This window comes from Daktulosphaira vitifoliae, unplaced genomic scaffold, assembly GCF_025091365.1.
Source record: "Daktulosphaira vitifoliae isolate Bord-2020 unplaced genomic scaffold, ASM2509136v1 Scaffold_1, whole genome shotgun sequence".
In the NCBI taxonomy this organism is placed as follows: Eukaryota; Metazoa; Arthropoda; class Insecta; order Hemiptera; family Phylloxeridae; genus Daktulosphaira; species Daktulosphaira vitifoliae.
In genome coordinates, this window is record NW_026099572.1 from 40885366 (window position 1) to 40898798 (window position 13433).

General features: G+C 24.3%; 2 protein-coding genes across 5 annotated transcripts; one reads left to right on the plus strand and one right to left on the minus strand.

The window, feature by feature from the left end:
- Window positions 1-2366: 2366 nt before the first annotated feature.
- LOC126897095 (uncharacterized) lies at window positions 2367-8557 on the plus strand. Of its 4 annotated transcripts, none has more exons than XM_050670528.1 (5): window positions 2367-2496; window positions 6322-6600; window positions 6670-6801; window positions 8137-8251; window positions 8324-8557. In XM_050670528.1, the coding sequence occupies exons 1-5, from the start codon at window positions 2467-2469 to the stop codon at window positions 8470-8472; spliced, it is 705 nt and encodes a 234-aa protein (XP_050526485.1). In that variant the 5' UTR covers window positions 2367-2466; the 3' UTR covers window positions 8473-8557. The 4 variants fall into 4 exon arrangements, with proteins under 4 accessions (XP_050526485.1, XP_050526484.1, XP_050526487.1 ...); XM_050670527.1 differs by having other exon boundaries at window positions 2368-2496; window positions 8321-8557; XM_050670530.1 differs by having other exon boundaries at window positions 2368-2496; window positions 8297-8508.
- Window positions 8496-11112, minus strand: LOC126897087 (anaphase-promoting complex subunit 4). Its single transcript, XM_050670520.1, has 4 exons — window positions 10853-11112; window positions 10628-10756; window positions 10428-10564; window positions 8496-10364 (listed from the first exon to the last, which is right to left on the minus strand). The coding sequence occupies exons 1-4, from the start codon at window positions 10959-10961 to the stop codon at window positions 8595-8597; spliced, it is 2145 nt and encodes a 714-aa protein (XP_050526477.1). The 5' UTR covers window positions 10962-11112; the 3' UTR covers window positions 8496-8594.
- Window positions 11113-13433: the final 2321 nt, after the last annotated feature.

A 13433-nucleotide genomic window follows, 5' to 3' on the forward strand; every position in this document is an offset into this window, starting at 1 on the left:
ATTAATTTAACTATTAGAAATTATACAATGTCATTGTAGTACCATTATTCAATAGATACAATTACGTGTTTACAACAAATATACATCGAAAAATGTATTAGATAAAGAGAAAATTATATATTAAACAATAAAATAATACATATAATTTAATTCATTATAAAATAGTATGTGATGCACACTGTATTATTTAGTAAACCTATCGTTGCTTATGTTACTATAAAACTTAGTAACGGTTATTTTTGTAACTTTAAACTTCGATACAAGGCTGAGAAGGTATTTATTATACTATGTGTTTATTAATTTATTTATTTTTGTCTATGGTCACTTTTTCGCAGCTCTCATAGGACAGATTTTACTAGACGATACATCAAAAGATCACAAATCGTATCTAGTTGAAATCATTTTCCTCGATAATAAAAATTTCCATTGCATGTTAACCTTTTTAACTTAACTAATGAAAATATTCCAAAAATACACCGAGTTTCAATTACATTATAAATTAAGCATATGATAATTAATATTATATAAAAAAAATTGTCACGATACCTTCTATTTATAAACGGTTTCCTATGCTAAACAATAAATTTTGATGTAAAAAAATCACTATTATTATATAAGTTAGTCGTACAGGATCATTTTTAATAATAAAGTTGGAAAAAAAATTATGACTGAAATGGGTGGTCTCTTTCAAATCCTTCCTGTACATAGATTTATCATTGAAATTTTACAAAACGCATACCAAAAGAGAGATTATCGCCTCCTTTATATCGTGTTACAATTATATTAAGATCATTATTTTTAAAAAGTTATAGCAATTTTTAAATGTAGAAAAATTTTGAGAAATTTCATTTTTGCGGTATTGTAATATTGAGATATTTTTCTAAATATTTATAATCGAAGGATTTTTCCTACTAGATTAAAATCGGTGCAATAAAAGCTATAATTTTTATGTGGACTACGTACATGCGTAAAAAAACGCATACCTTCACAAAATTAATACCTACCCAATTCCTCATTCAAGCTAAACATTTATTTTTATTTTTAAAATTTTTCATGGTGAAAAATTCATAGTTTATCATGTTGTTATAATTTTTTATTTTTTTAATTATTTAAGTCTATATTTCAAGTTAAACAGTATACAGAGTGTTCAGTAAGTAAAGAAACAGATTAATTGTTACAAACAATGAAAACAACAATTGAAACACGTTTCCTCATTTACTGAACAGGTTATAAAAATTTGGTAGGACACTCATTTTCTCAGAAACTATTGAGAATTTTTTATTTTTGTAAAAAAAAAAAATATTTGTCAAAAATATTTTTTTATTTTTGTAAAAAAAAAAAATATTTGTCAAAAATATTTTAATAGAATAGTTGTGTAGCTTTTAATATCAATCCAATAATTATATTAAAAGAAAATAGGCAAACAAAAAAAAAATGTTTTAGTTACTATTGCAATGGATTATGATAAATTAAAATTTTAATTTCATGACAGTAATAATAATTAACTATCAAAGGTCAGAATAATCAAATTAAGAAATCTAACTTTTTTTTTTTTTATGAATCCATTCTTATAATTTTGATACACGTTTACCATAGAAAAATATGATTATTTTTTTATAAATACTGTTACAAAATTAAAAATACGGTCTTTTACTTTGTCTTAAAAATATTGAGATCATATTTATGTATTATTTTTACCCCGTCCTTCAAAAAAAAAAAAAAACTTTATATTACTAGAAAACAATTATGGGGGGAAGCTTATGTGTCTTAGTCTCCCTATTGAACCTATAGCTAAAGATTTTTTTTTTTTAGTATATCAATATAATATTGACAATTTTCAACTTACAAACTTGTTAGTTTCTTTTACATTGCAAAGATAAATGTCTATAATTTAACTGGAACCTCAATTTGAAGATAATTATTTCTTCTGCAATACTAATCGAAAAAAAATAAATGATAAAATTGCATGACATTCATAAATTTCACAATTTTAAATCATACATATTAAATTTATAAATATTAGTATTGCATTATTTTATATCATATTTAATATAATAAATAATCATGCTTTGTAAATGTTAATAATTAAAGAAAAGTTATCATCAAACATATAATAGAAATTGGAATTACTTACTAATTAAGGGAACTAAACCTAAAACATATTTTTTTATAATTGCCTTTTTTTTTTTTTAATATAAATAACAATACTGTATTATAATATGGCAAGGTTAAAAGTATTGGATTTCTTTGGATATCTCACTTACTAGGAACAAATTAACTAGATTTCTACTTGAATGATTCCCAATGACGACAAATTGACATGGTGTAGTATTAAAAATAGTGGTGTGATAGAATTATCTAGCCAAGATCAATTTGGCGATCTTTGGACTACCAGAACCACTATCATTACCGTTTCGCATCGCTTGCACGCACCTCGGAAAGCATTAATGGCCGATCAAAGCGTAAATGATTAATGTTCGAAAATTCAAGATCAAGGTAAACATTTTAAAATAATTCATAAACCTACCTGGACAAGTTCGTGAGAATATTTCGAAAATTAAAATACTTCGAATAAATTATTTATAGAATTAAATTTTTAACTAATAAAAGCTTATTAAATTATTTATATTTAGACATTTATTTTATAGATACTCATGTGTCAAAATTATTTTTGCATTTTTTAATCTTTCATAGATTTTAATATATTTACATCTCCAGTTTTTTTATTGGTATTTTCTAAAAAGTTCCAGTCTAGTTAAGTTAAACTTAATCGTTAATTTGTAATTAATAAGCTACTTTAAATAGTTACATTCAATTTACATGATATGATGCATTTATTTTATAAAAAGAAAAAAAATATTATAACTCCAATCAGAAGAAATAGTAAGTTACCAGTACTTGACTCACCAATATCCTATTAGTTAACATATAAATATTTATTTATTTTTTAATAAGCATAAATTATCTACAATTTTCATCCACGGCGGTAGTTTCATAGTCAACGGTGGCTAAAAAGTTTCCATAATTAATGGAAATAGATATGATTTTGTAATACTAATAGCTAGTGGTGTTTTCGTATAAATATTACTGGATAAAATCAGAGATTCGAGTGTTATTATTTTTCAATTTTCATGTAATATTAGTGGTAAGGTGAAGGTTTTTCTTACATGCCATAGATATAATAACATATTGTGGTCATAGATAATGTATCCNCCTGGACAAGTTCGTGAGAATATTTCGAAAATTAAAATACTTCGAATAAATTATTTATAGAATTAAATTTTTAACTAATAAAAGCTTATTAAATTATTTATATTTAGACATTTATTTTATAGATACTCATGTGTCAAAATTATTTTTGCATTTTTTAATCTTTCATAGATTTTAATATATTTACATCTCCAGTTTTTTTATTGGTATTTTCTAAAAAGTTCCAGTCTAGTTAAGTTAAACTTAATCGTTAATTTGTAATTAATAAGCTACTTTAAATAGTTACATTCAATTTACATGATATGATGCATTTATTTTATAAAAAGAAAAAAAATATTATAACTCCAATCAGAAGAAATAGTAAGTTACCAGTACTTGACTCACCAATATCCTATTAGTTAACATATAAATATTTATTTATTTTTTAATAAGCATAAATTATCTACAATTTTCATCCACGGCGGTAGTTTCATAGTCAACGGTGGCTAAAAAGTTTCCATAATTAATGGAAATAGATATGATTTTGTAATACTAATAGCTAGTGGTGTTTTCGTATAAATATTACTGGATAAAATCAGAGATTCGAGTGTTATTATTTTTCAATTTTCATGTAATATTAGTGGTAAGGTGAAGGTTTTTCTTACATGCCATAGATATAATAACATATTGTGGTCATAGATAATGTATCCAATTTCCAATCACATACAATATCTACATCATTTTTTTATTTTAAGGTTACGAATATATAAAAACATATATTTGTATTACTTTTATCGAGTATACATTAATTTACAAAATCGAATGAGGGTATACGCCATATACTCCTGTAAACCCTTCATAACACTACTGCTAATAGAACTTTCAAGGAACTAATAATAAATATTGTTAAAAATGTTAATGCTGAAGAATATTTTAATTATAAAAACTTGAAATATTTTGTGGGGCATTGTATTTGCTATTTATTATTTTGAAATTAAACTATTTTCTCTTATTTAGTAGCGTAACCAGATGTTGCTTCTCCATTAACTGCAATATTTAGTATCTCCAAAATAAAACGAAGAATAAAAAATAGGTCTAATATAGCATAGGTTAGTTAAAGTGTATAAGTAGGTTATTGGTATAACTTAGTGTATAAGTTAGTTAGAGATTTTTCTGACCTTCCATCAAGAGATCTAGTGATATTAAACATTTTTAAATATAGCTTAACTAAGTTTGTAATTAAATTTAGTTGTGATACTTAGTAAATTTCCATCAGGTTTCCTTCTATAAAGTTAAATTTATTAAAATAATGTATGTGTTTATTAACATCACATTGGCTAGTAATTTAAAATAAATTCATTTTTAATTAGAATATTCACATTAATAATAAACAAATAAATTATACTTCTTAAGTTAAGAATAAACATTGAATAAAATAAAATAAACTTGAGATAATTTTTACAATTTTAAAGTTATATTGTATTTTTCTTCATAAAGTAATTTTTATTGTGTATTTTAATACATAACAAAAATCATTGAAATTCTATCAAATTGATTAATATATTATTTTATATCCTTTTTTTATGTAAAATATGCTTCTATAATAAAATATTTTCAAATATGTCAAAAAAAAAAAAATTCTATTTAATTAAGCGCTTTACATTCGATAACGTTTCGAATCCCAGTTATATGCCTGTACCCTAAAAAAATATACAATAGAAAAAAATTTCGATATTTATTCATAATGTATAATGGCTTGGTATTTACTTGTTTTTTTTTTTTATAAAAACAATTATAGAATTATTACATAATTACAATAATAATTTTTTTTATCGTAACATAGTGATAACAAAATTATTTTAAATTTCAATGATGAATTTATTTAGAAAATAATACATTTTGTTAGGTTCGACATTTCGACTAGTTAAGGAGGTTGGAAAGAAAAGTTTTGTTAAATAAAACCAAACGTAGAAAAAAATTCTAGGTACTTCATTAAATCTAAGGTTTAAATAAGTCTCTTTTACGGTAAAATGTTTAGGTAAAAGTTTTACCTAAAAATTTATATTATTTTTCCTATATAAGATTTTAATTTGAAAATTGTTTCCAGTTTTCAGATAGATACTGCCCTTCATCTGATTGGACAATGCTAGAATTTAGTTTCCACGACATGTGTTTGAACCTTTATTGTTTGTAGAGCAAAATTTTATTAAAAGTCAACAAATATATTCGATTATAAAACATAGGTTTCTTTTTTCTAAAGCTTTACAGTAAACAAATTGTATTTTATTAAGTTTGTGTGATAAAGAATATTATATTATTAAATAAAAAAAATTCTTTCTTCAAACATATTAATTTATATCACGTAAGAATAGATATTTTGAACTTCTTCGATAATTTTGATTTTTATCAATTGCCAATTGATAATGAGGTTTAGGTAACTGATAAAACTAATGGTTATATTAATTCAGATTGTTTAAATATTAAAACTTTTATATAGATATAGTTTGACCTAGTCAAATAGCTTTAACACTAAATTTAAAAAAAAATCCAATGGTGACAAGGGCAATTAATAAAATAATACAACAGAACTTCAATGACTTTAGCTTAATGTTCGTAGAATTTGTATACACAATTCAACGAAATAAAAACACATCATCTTAAATTAAAATAAATATAAATTGATTTTTGTACACAAATAAAAAATAATAACTCAAGGTCGATTTATCCCAAATAGTTAATGAACCAGTAATGATTGTAATGACTATTGAGTACCTTAAATGACGACCACCCGATGATCAGTAATAGATTCGTTTTCTACCAAAACCAAAACTATCGTTGCGCTTAGCGTTGCTATACCTAAACAAAATAAATTGGATAGATGTCAACAATTTTGTTAAAAAAATAAATTAGTTATTTTCGAATGCAATGACAGTGCTTCAGTTTAACACTGTTCATCAAAATGTTTACATCTAATTCAAATTATAAGCTTTGTTTTTATAAATGACTGACGCTTATTAAATGTCATAAACACAGCAGCTGTGCAATTGTGCACTGTGCTGTAAATTACTAGGTGTTTATTACACCCGATTTATTAAAAGTCTTTTATTTGTTATTATTTTGCATTTTGTATAGGTCATAGAAATGCGGACAGTTATGGTTTGTTTATTTTTTATTAACACTGTGTCTAGTTTACCAATTAATCAGAAAGATTCAAACGATTCATTATCAGAGGAAAATAAAATAATTGAAGTTGCTCCAGGAGATACAGCTATTCTTCAGTGTCCAAGTAATGATGATGAACATAGATTTCAGTTTTGGTGGTTCAAACCAAATATAATGATTGGTCCAGGACACGACATAGGTCATTCTAAATTCAGATATGAAGTGCTCACAGGGACTTTATTCATTAAGGTCAGCCTTAAAAATATTTTTGAGTAAATCAAAATTTGTAATTTTATAAAATTTATTTCTATTGTGTAGGAGGTAACATCTGAAGAAATTGGCGTTTATACTTGCATTTGCAAGCACTTAGAAGGCGAAACATTGTTTGTAAAATCTGTACAGTTAGCAATAAAAAAAGACTGGGAAGATGTATGGGAGCATGATTACACAGTAAGTTTAATTATTTGAATTTTACTTAATTATTTAAAAGACTCGTTAGTTTATTAAATCCATTCTTAAAATTGAAACTGGTTGGGTTGGGTGACTACATTGTCGCCGATCTCTAGGCATGTGTATTGCGGACACAATAAATTTTTAAGATAGGTAGTAGTAATATTTACTAATAAGATCTTAGGAAAAATCATTAAAATTTTTATTAAATTTTCCTTTTATACAGAATTAAAAATAATTTTTTTGCAAGCTAATTTTTTAGACCTTAAAATTTATTATTAAGAGTAAATTTTATTTTCATGTAGTACATTTTATAGTTGTTATTCGCGCCCTGCTGACTTATAAATTTCAATAGTTTTATATATTACTAAATTATGTTCCAATTTTTTTTTTTTTTTTTTAGTACATTTTTATAAATAAAATTAAATATTATTATTCATTAATTCTTATTAAATAATATGTTAAATGAATTGTAAGCTAGTATATATAATGATTATAAAATATTATAATTTTAATAGTACGGTATATACTGCTCGTTAGTCAGTTTAACAATGATTTAGTACTATTTTTAACGTTGCGTAGGTGCTTAAGGACAAGATTAACTGAGAATTGGCGTCTTTGAGTAAATAAAATTGCGTGATTTACTATATGTAAGTATTTACAAAAATTTTATTAAATAAAAATTAAAAAATGTTATAGTTAAATTTTGTTTAGCACTCTAAAGTAAAATCAAATTTTATTTTTATACAGAGCGTCTTCATATAAACACTATAATAAAACATACGACTAAAAATCAAATTTCACTGTTTTTAACGTCACTAAAATATTAATTAACTGTAACCATTTGATAGTTTAATAAAAACAATTATAACATTTTTATGTATAGTTTTATTGCTTTAACTAAGCACTTATAGACATTAGGTGTAGATCCTGAACTTTTTTTAGTAAGGCGCTAAACAGTTTTTAATCGTTAAAACCTTTTTTTTCGTTATTTTATGACTCAAATATATTTATTTAACTAGACAAAAATAGTTCAGCGCGCGCTCTTATAAGCTCGTGCTCACTAGATGTCCATAGAACAAGGGCGACATTTATATCACCCTTTTTACCAAAATTATATGATAAAAAAAAGGTATAAATTCAAATAGGCTGAAATCGATTAATTAAAAAATTCTGAGCAGCCTAATAAGTCAGCATGGGATTTGCCCTTACGTAATTCATGTTCAATTTATAAGTCATTTTTATAATAACATTCTAATTAATTTTTAGGTTACTTATATCTTATAAAATATTTAGTTGATTTCATAAAAATAATCAATTTTTGTTTACATAAAGGTTAATATGGTTCGAGTGGTCGCTGTAATTAGTGTATTGGTTTTGATAACTTTATTAATGTACTTATATTATTTAACAACCTACAAGACGAGCAATAGAACATTACATTTTAGAGGTAAATTTTAATTCAACTAACAGAAAAATACTATATTATTTTTAGTATTTTAATCATAATATTTTTCAGAAGATGATTCCGATGAAGATATTTCCAAAGATAAACAAATGTATAGAAAGACTAATGTTACAAAAGACAACATTTTCCACCATGGTATTGACAATCCTACTTTAGAAAATGATGTTGATCTAGACAAGATTAAAAATGAGACAAAAACTTAATTCTAGAAATAAGAATAAATAAATATTTTTATAACATTTAACTTTTATTATTATAAATAAATATTAGTTATTAAAAAACAAATAACATTATTTTGATATAAAATGAGAAAGATTAATTTGATTCACTCAAAACTTGAATCACGAGTAACATCCATATTATCGTCTTCTTCATCATCTTCTTCGTCTTCAACTTCCATTTCAAATAATCTGACTTTATGTTTACTCTGTGATAATAGCACAGCTACTTTTCTTGTACCACAAACAGAAAACTTGGTTGCAATCATATTTTCTATGACTCTGCTAGTATAATCAATTTGTTGTGATGCTATATTACAAACACATAGTCCATCAGTAGAACAATGACTACGTAAACTACTTGTGGATAATTGTATAAATAATGAATTACGATTATCCGAATCTATGGTTTCAGTAAGAATAGATAAAAACTCTTGGCTGTAAAATTGAATGTCATAAATAGTTTGTTTTGTTCCTTCATTCATATAAAACACATTGGTACTTCTTTGAGAAACTTCAAGTGTATCATCATAAGCCATCATTTCATAAAAACTGAAATCATAAGCATTTTGATCAACACAGCAAACTAATAATTTGTGTTTAGGCATATCAACCATAGTTACTTTATGAACTAAATTAGTTTGACTATGATTACTTAGTAAGACATTGTTGTAGAACACAAAAGATTTATCAAAGAAAGACTTTTTTTGAGCAAATATATTTACCAGATCATTTTTTAATACATTAAACTGTTGCATTAAAGATGCCTTTTTAAGTTCTGGAGTAATAATGGGATTTTCTTCTAAGCAAGGATTATCATGTAATATACTCCTCCATTGGTTATGTGTTTCATATGGAAATTCTAATTCTTTATCCAAAAAATATTGACCAACACAATCTAATTTATAGTTATTACGTTCAGCTTTTTCACCTAAATCATAAATGTATTCTGCTAAAAGATTAAGTTCTTGTTGTGAGGTATCTGTGAGAGAAGGATCTACTACAGTATTTTCATCATTAAGCTTAACCATCATTCCATATAACCATTTAAAAAATAATTTATATTTTGTCAATGACTCTTCTATCACTATTTGTACTTCATTACATTTTCGTAGAAAAATATTGACAGATCTTATGGCTTTTTCAATACTATTTTCAGTTAAACCTAAACATTCAAATTTTTTTAATGACATTCCAGATATTTCAACTAATTGAAATAAAATGTGATTTGTGACTTCAGATAATTGTTTTACAACAAGCTTTTGAATATTAGTATGACTTGATTCAATAGATAAACCAATTTTTTTAATTCCTTTATCAGTTAAGTCTTTTTTTAAGAATTGTTCCATACGCTCTGATAACACACCATAAATCAATAATTCCAATAATTCTGTAGATACTTTTACTGGATCTTCAGGAGCATATGAACTCAATTTTAATTCCATTTCCATTAATGAAACATTTTCCCAAGTTTCTAAAATATTTTTCATAGTTTGGTCCAAATAATCAAGTGAGTACAACAATTGGTCATGTTTGAATGATAAAACATAAACATCATTCCAATTGGTGTTATTCTCTTGTAATTTAATAGTAACAAGTTCTACCTGACCATAAAAATATTGTATAGCAATATATAAGTAGCTAAAATCTACAGGCATACACATATTTAATACAGTTCCTTCTTTTCCAAATATTTCAGCTAACTTTAATGTCCCGCATAAAAAAATACCTAAAGCTAAAATTTGTACTTCACAATTTTCCATTCCAACAAGTAAAAGATTTAGAATATCTTGACTTTTTGGTAATTTTTTTTCTTCTTCAGGTCCATCTCTAGTAGCTAAGTTTTGAAGTTTAGGAAGATAATCTATTCCCTTTGTCTATAATGATAAAAAAATTCTTGATTAAAAAAATTAATTAAAATTTAATTTTTCAAAAGTTACTTTTGTTAAAACAGAATCAATGGTTTCTCTTTTTTGAGGTTTTTCTTGCTGAACCCATACTAATGAAGTGATTTTACTATCAGTTCTTTTACTATACGCAATCTCTCTGTTTTCGATGTTAAGTAGTAATAAATCACCTAAAAAATTTTATCATATATTTATTTGATTCAACAGTTAAATAAAACAATAATAGATTGTACAAGAATCATAAGCTATTGCTAATTGTTTTCCATCAGGCCTCCAAGCCATAGCTGTTACAAGAATTTTTTCACCTGGTGCAGCTAGGGACCAAACACGTTGCCAAGTAAGTCTATGCAAGGATACTTCTCCTGGAAATATAAAACAAGCTCTAAGAACTTACACACATTACATCAATAATTATGAACATTTAAGTTTAAAATTTATGTTGTTTTTTTTAAATTTACCGTGTTCTTTAGCAATAGCCAACAAATCCATTTTATTAGACCATTCCATTTTCAAAACAGTAGTTGGAACATGTCGTTCTTCTAACTGTTTCATACCGTATACAGCCATTTTAATATGAGTAGTTTATACACTAGCTTGTTAAATAGTAAAAATATTATTAAAACGTTTAATATCACCTCATAATTAAAACAATCGTATATGTTAAGAGTAAAAATAATATAAAAAAAAATTCAAACTATTTTGAGTAACAGTTAAAAGATTTTGTTATCATTTATCAAACTATGGCTTATAGTATTCGCTATTTAATTGGTTAATAAAAACAACAGATTTAAACGGGACAGCGCTAATTTATAGATAAGTCAATATAACGAATATACAAATCTTCTAATTTCATACTGGAAAACTACATTTTGAATCATATAAATATTTATATGATTCATATATAATTAATATATATGTAAATATTCATAATATTTATATGAATATATAACAGCTTTTTGGCAGAAGTTTTAAAAAATAGAAAAATATTTCAATCTTAGCTACAATGATTTCATAATTATATACAAATACTTCAATTTGCAACTATTAAATAGATATTGACTGAAATAATTTATACAAGGGCAATCCTAGACATAATTTTTAAGGAGATATAAGGGAGAATTACACAGTAAAATCATATCACTAAAATGAGACATTTTTTAATCAGCATAGACTATAATATATTTTGCAAGGCCATGTATTTGCATTATTTCAAATATGCAATTAGATTTTTTCCATCACCTGTTTTTTTTAAATTATTACTATTTAGAAAACGAATACATAAATAAAAAAAAACACATCATAGTAAAATTAATATCTTCTCAGCTTCGCATCGAAGCTAAAAATAATTAAAAATAAAGAAAAAATTGTTATCAAGTTATTGATTTTTAATATGTTAAAAATAATTCGAGCAAATTTTAGATTCAAAATGTCATACTTGACTTTTTTTTAAAATTGATTATTACAAGAGTTTATAACTTAAAAATCCGAAACCAACTATAATACTGTCAACAAGATTAGTTTCAATTAAATGCAAAGAGCCTACAGATGGTAATATTGTTTCTAATTGTTTAAAATCATCAATTTTGGATACAAGAGATGATTTCTGAGCTTTAATTGCAAATATACCTAAAAATGTTAAACTTTTAAATACTATTTTACCTCAACTTCAAATAGAAAATTTTACGAGTATTTAAAAAATTGTACTGATTGATTGATATGTGATCAGGAACTTATACAATTACTATTAACAGTAAAAACATGAGATGAGCTCAAATTTTCATTAAAATCACTATTTTTTTTTTGCGTTTTCATCGTAATAAATCATTTTAATAAAAATTATAGTAAACATTTCTATGTAACTCTTGGTGTTTAATTAAACGTTACAATTGAAATATTTTGTATAGTTATATCCTATAGTATTCTATAATATATTGATATTCAGAAATAGTCTGTACCTAATATGACCTATGAATCTGTCGGCTAATGTGTTATTGAATTTTATATTAATCTATAATTTTTTATATGTTATTACTCATTTTTAATTTATTAATAATAATATAAAAAAATAGAGGTAATAGAAATTTGGTCTCCGATGAAAATTTTTTGTAGACCAGTAAATTTATTCATAAGAAACAAATATTTTTTTATGAAAAGTATTGCACCAAGTCCTTTGATTTTTACACATGTTTGACATAAAAACTACTTTATACATTTTTATAATTTATTGTAAAAATTAAAATACTGAACTATTAAATACCAATTTCAAACTATATTTAATTGCAACAATAAATATTTATTCATATATTATACTTATAAATCATAATTCAATAATAAGAATAATCCACCAATGTCATATAATTAAACACTATCTACTTATTTGCATCGAAGTTTTTTTTATGGTAGCGATTTCAATCGCTGTCAGATATCATTTATACTTGTCTCAACTATGCTATGTCCACACTCTCATTTCAATTCTTTTAAAACTGATATAACTTTTTAAAAAATGATTGGATCAAAACAAAAAATTTTTTTTATAAATACCTTAGGTATTTTCCTTTTATTATATACATTTTTTGAAAATCTAACCATTTACCTGCCTATAGAGAGGTATTTAAAAAAATTACTTTTGTATGTTAACCTTTTAAACTTGAAAATGTTTCGGAAATACACAGAGTTTCAATAACATTATAAATTAAGCTTATGATACATACTATTAAATAAAAAAAATTGTCCCGAAACCTTCTATATGTAAACGGTCTCCTAAGTTATACAATAAATTTTATTACGGTGTAAAAAAAAACACCATTTTTATATAGGTTGGGTTAGAAGCATTTTCTATAATAGAGTTGGAAAAAAAATTTTACTTCCATGGGTGGACTCTTTCAAACCCTTCAGGTTGGGTTTATCATTAAAATATTGCAAAACATTTGCCAAAAGAGAGATCATTGTCTCGTTTATATCGTGTTAAAATTCCATTAGGATCATTATTTTTAAAAAGTTATAGCTGTTTTTTAATGTAGAAAAAATTTGGTTAATTTC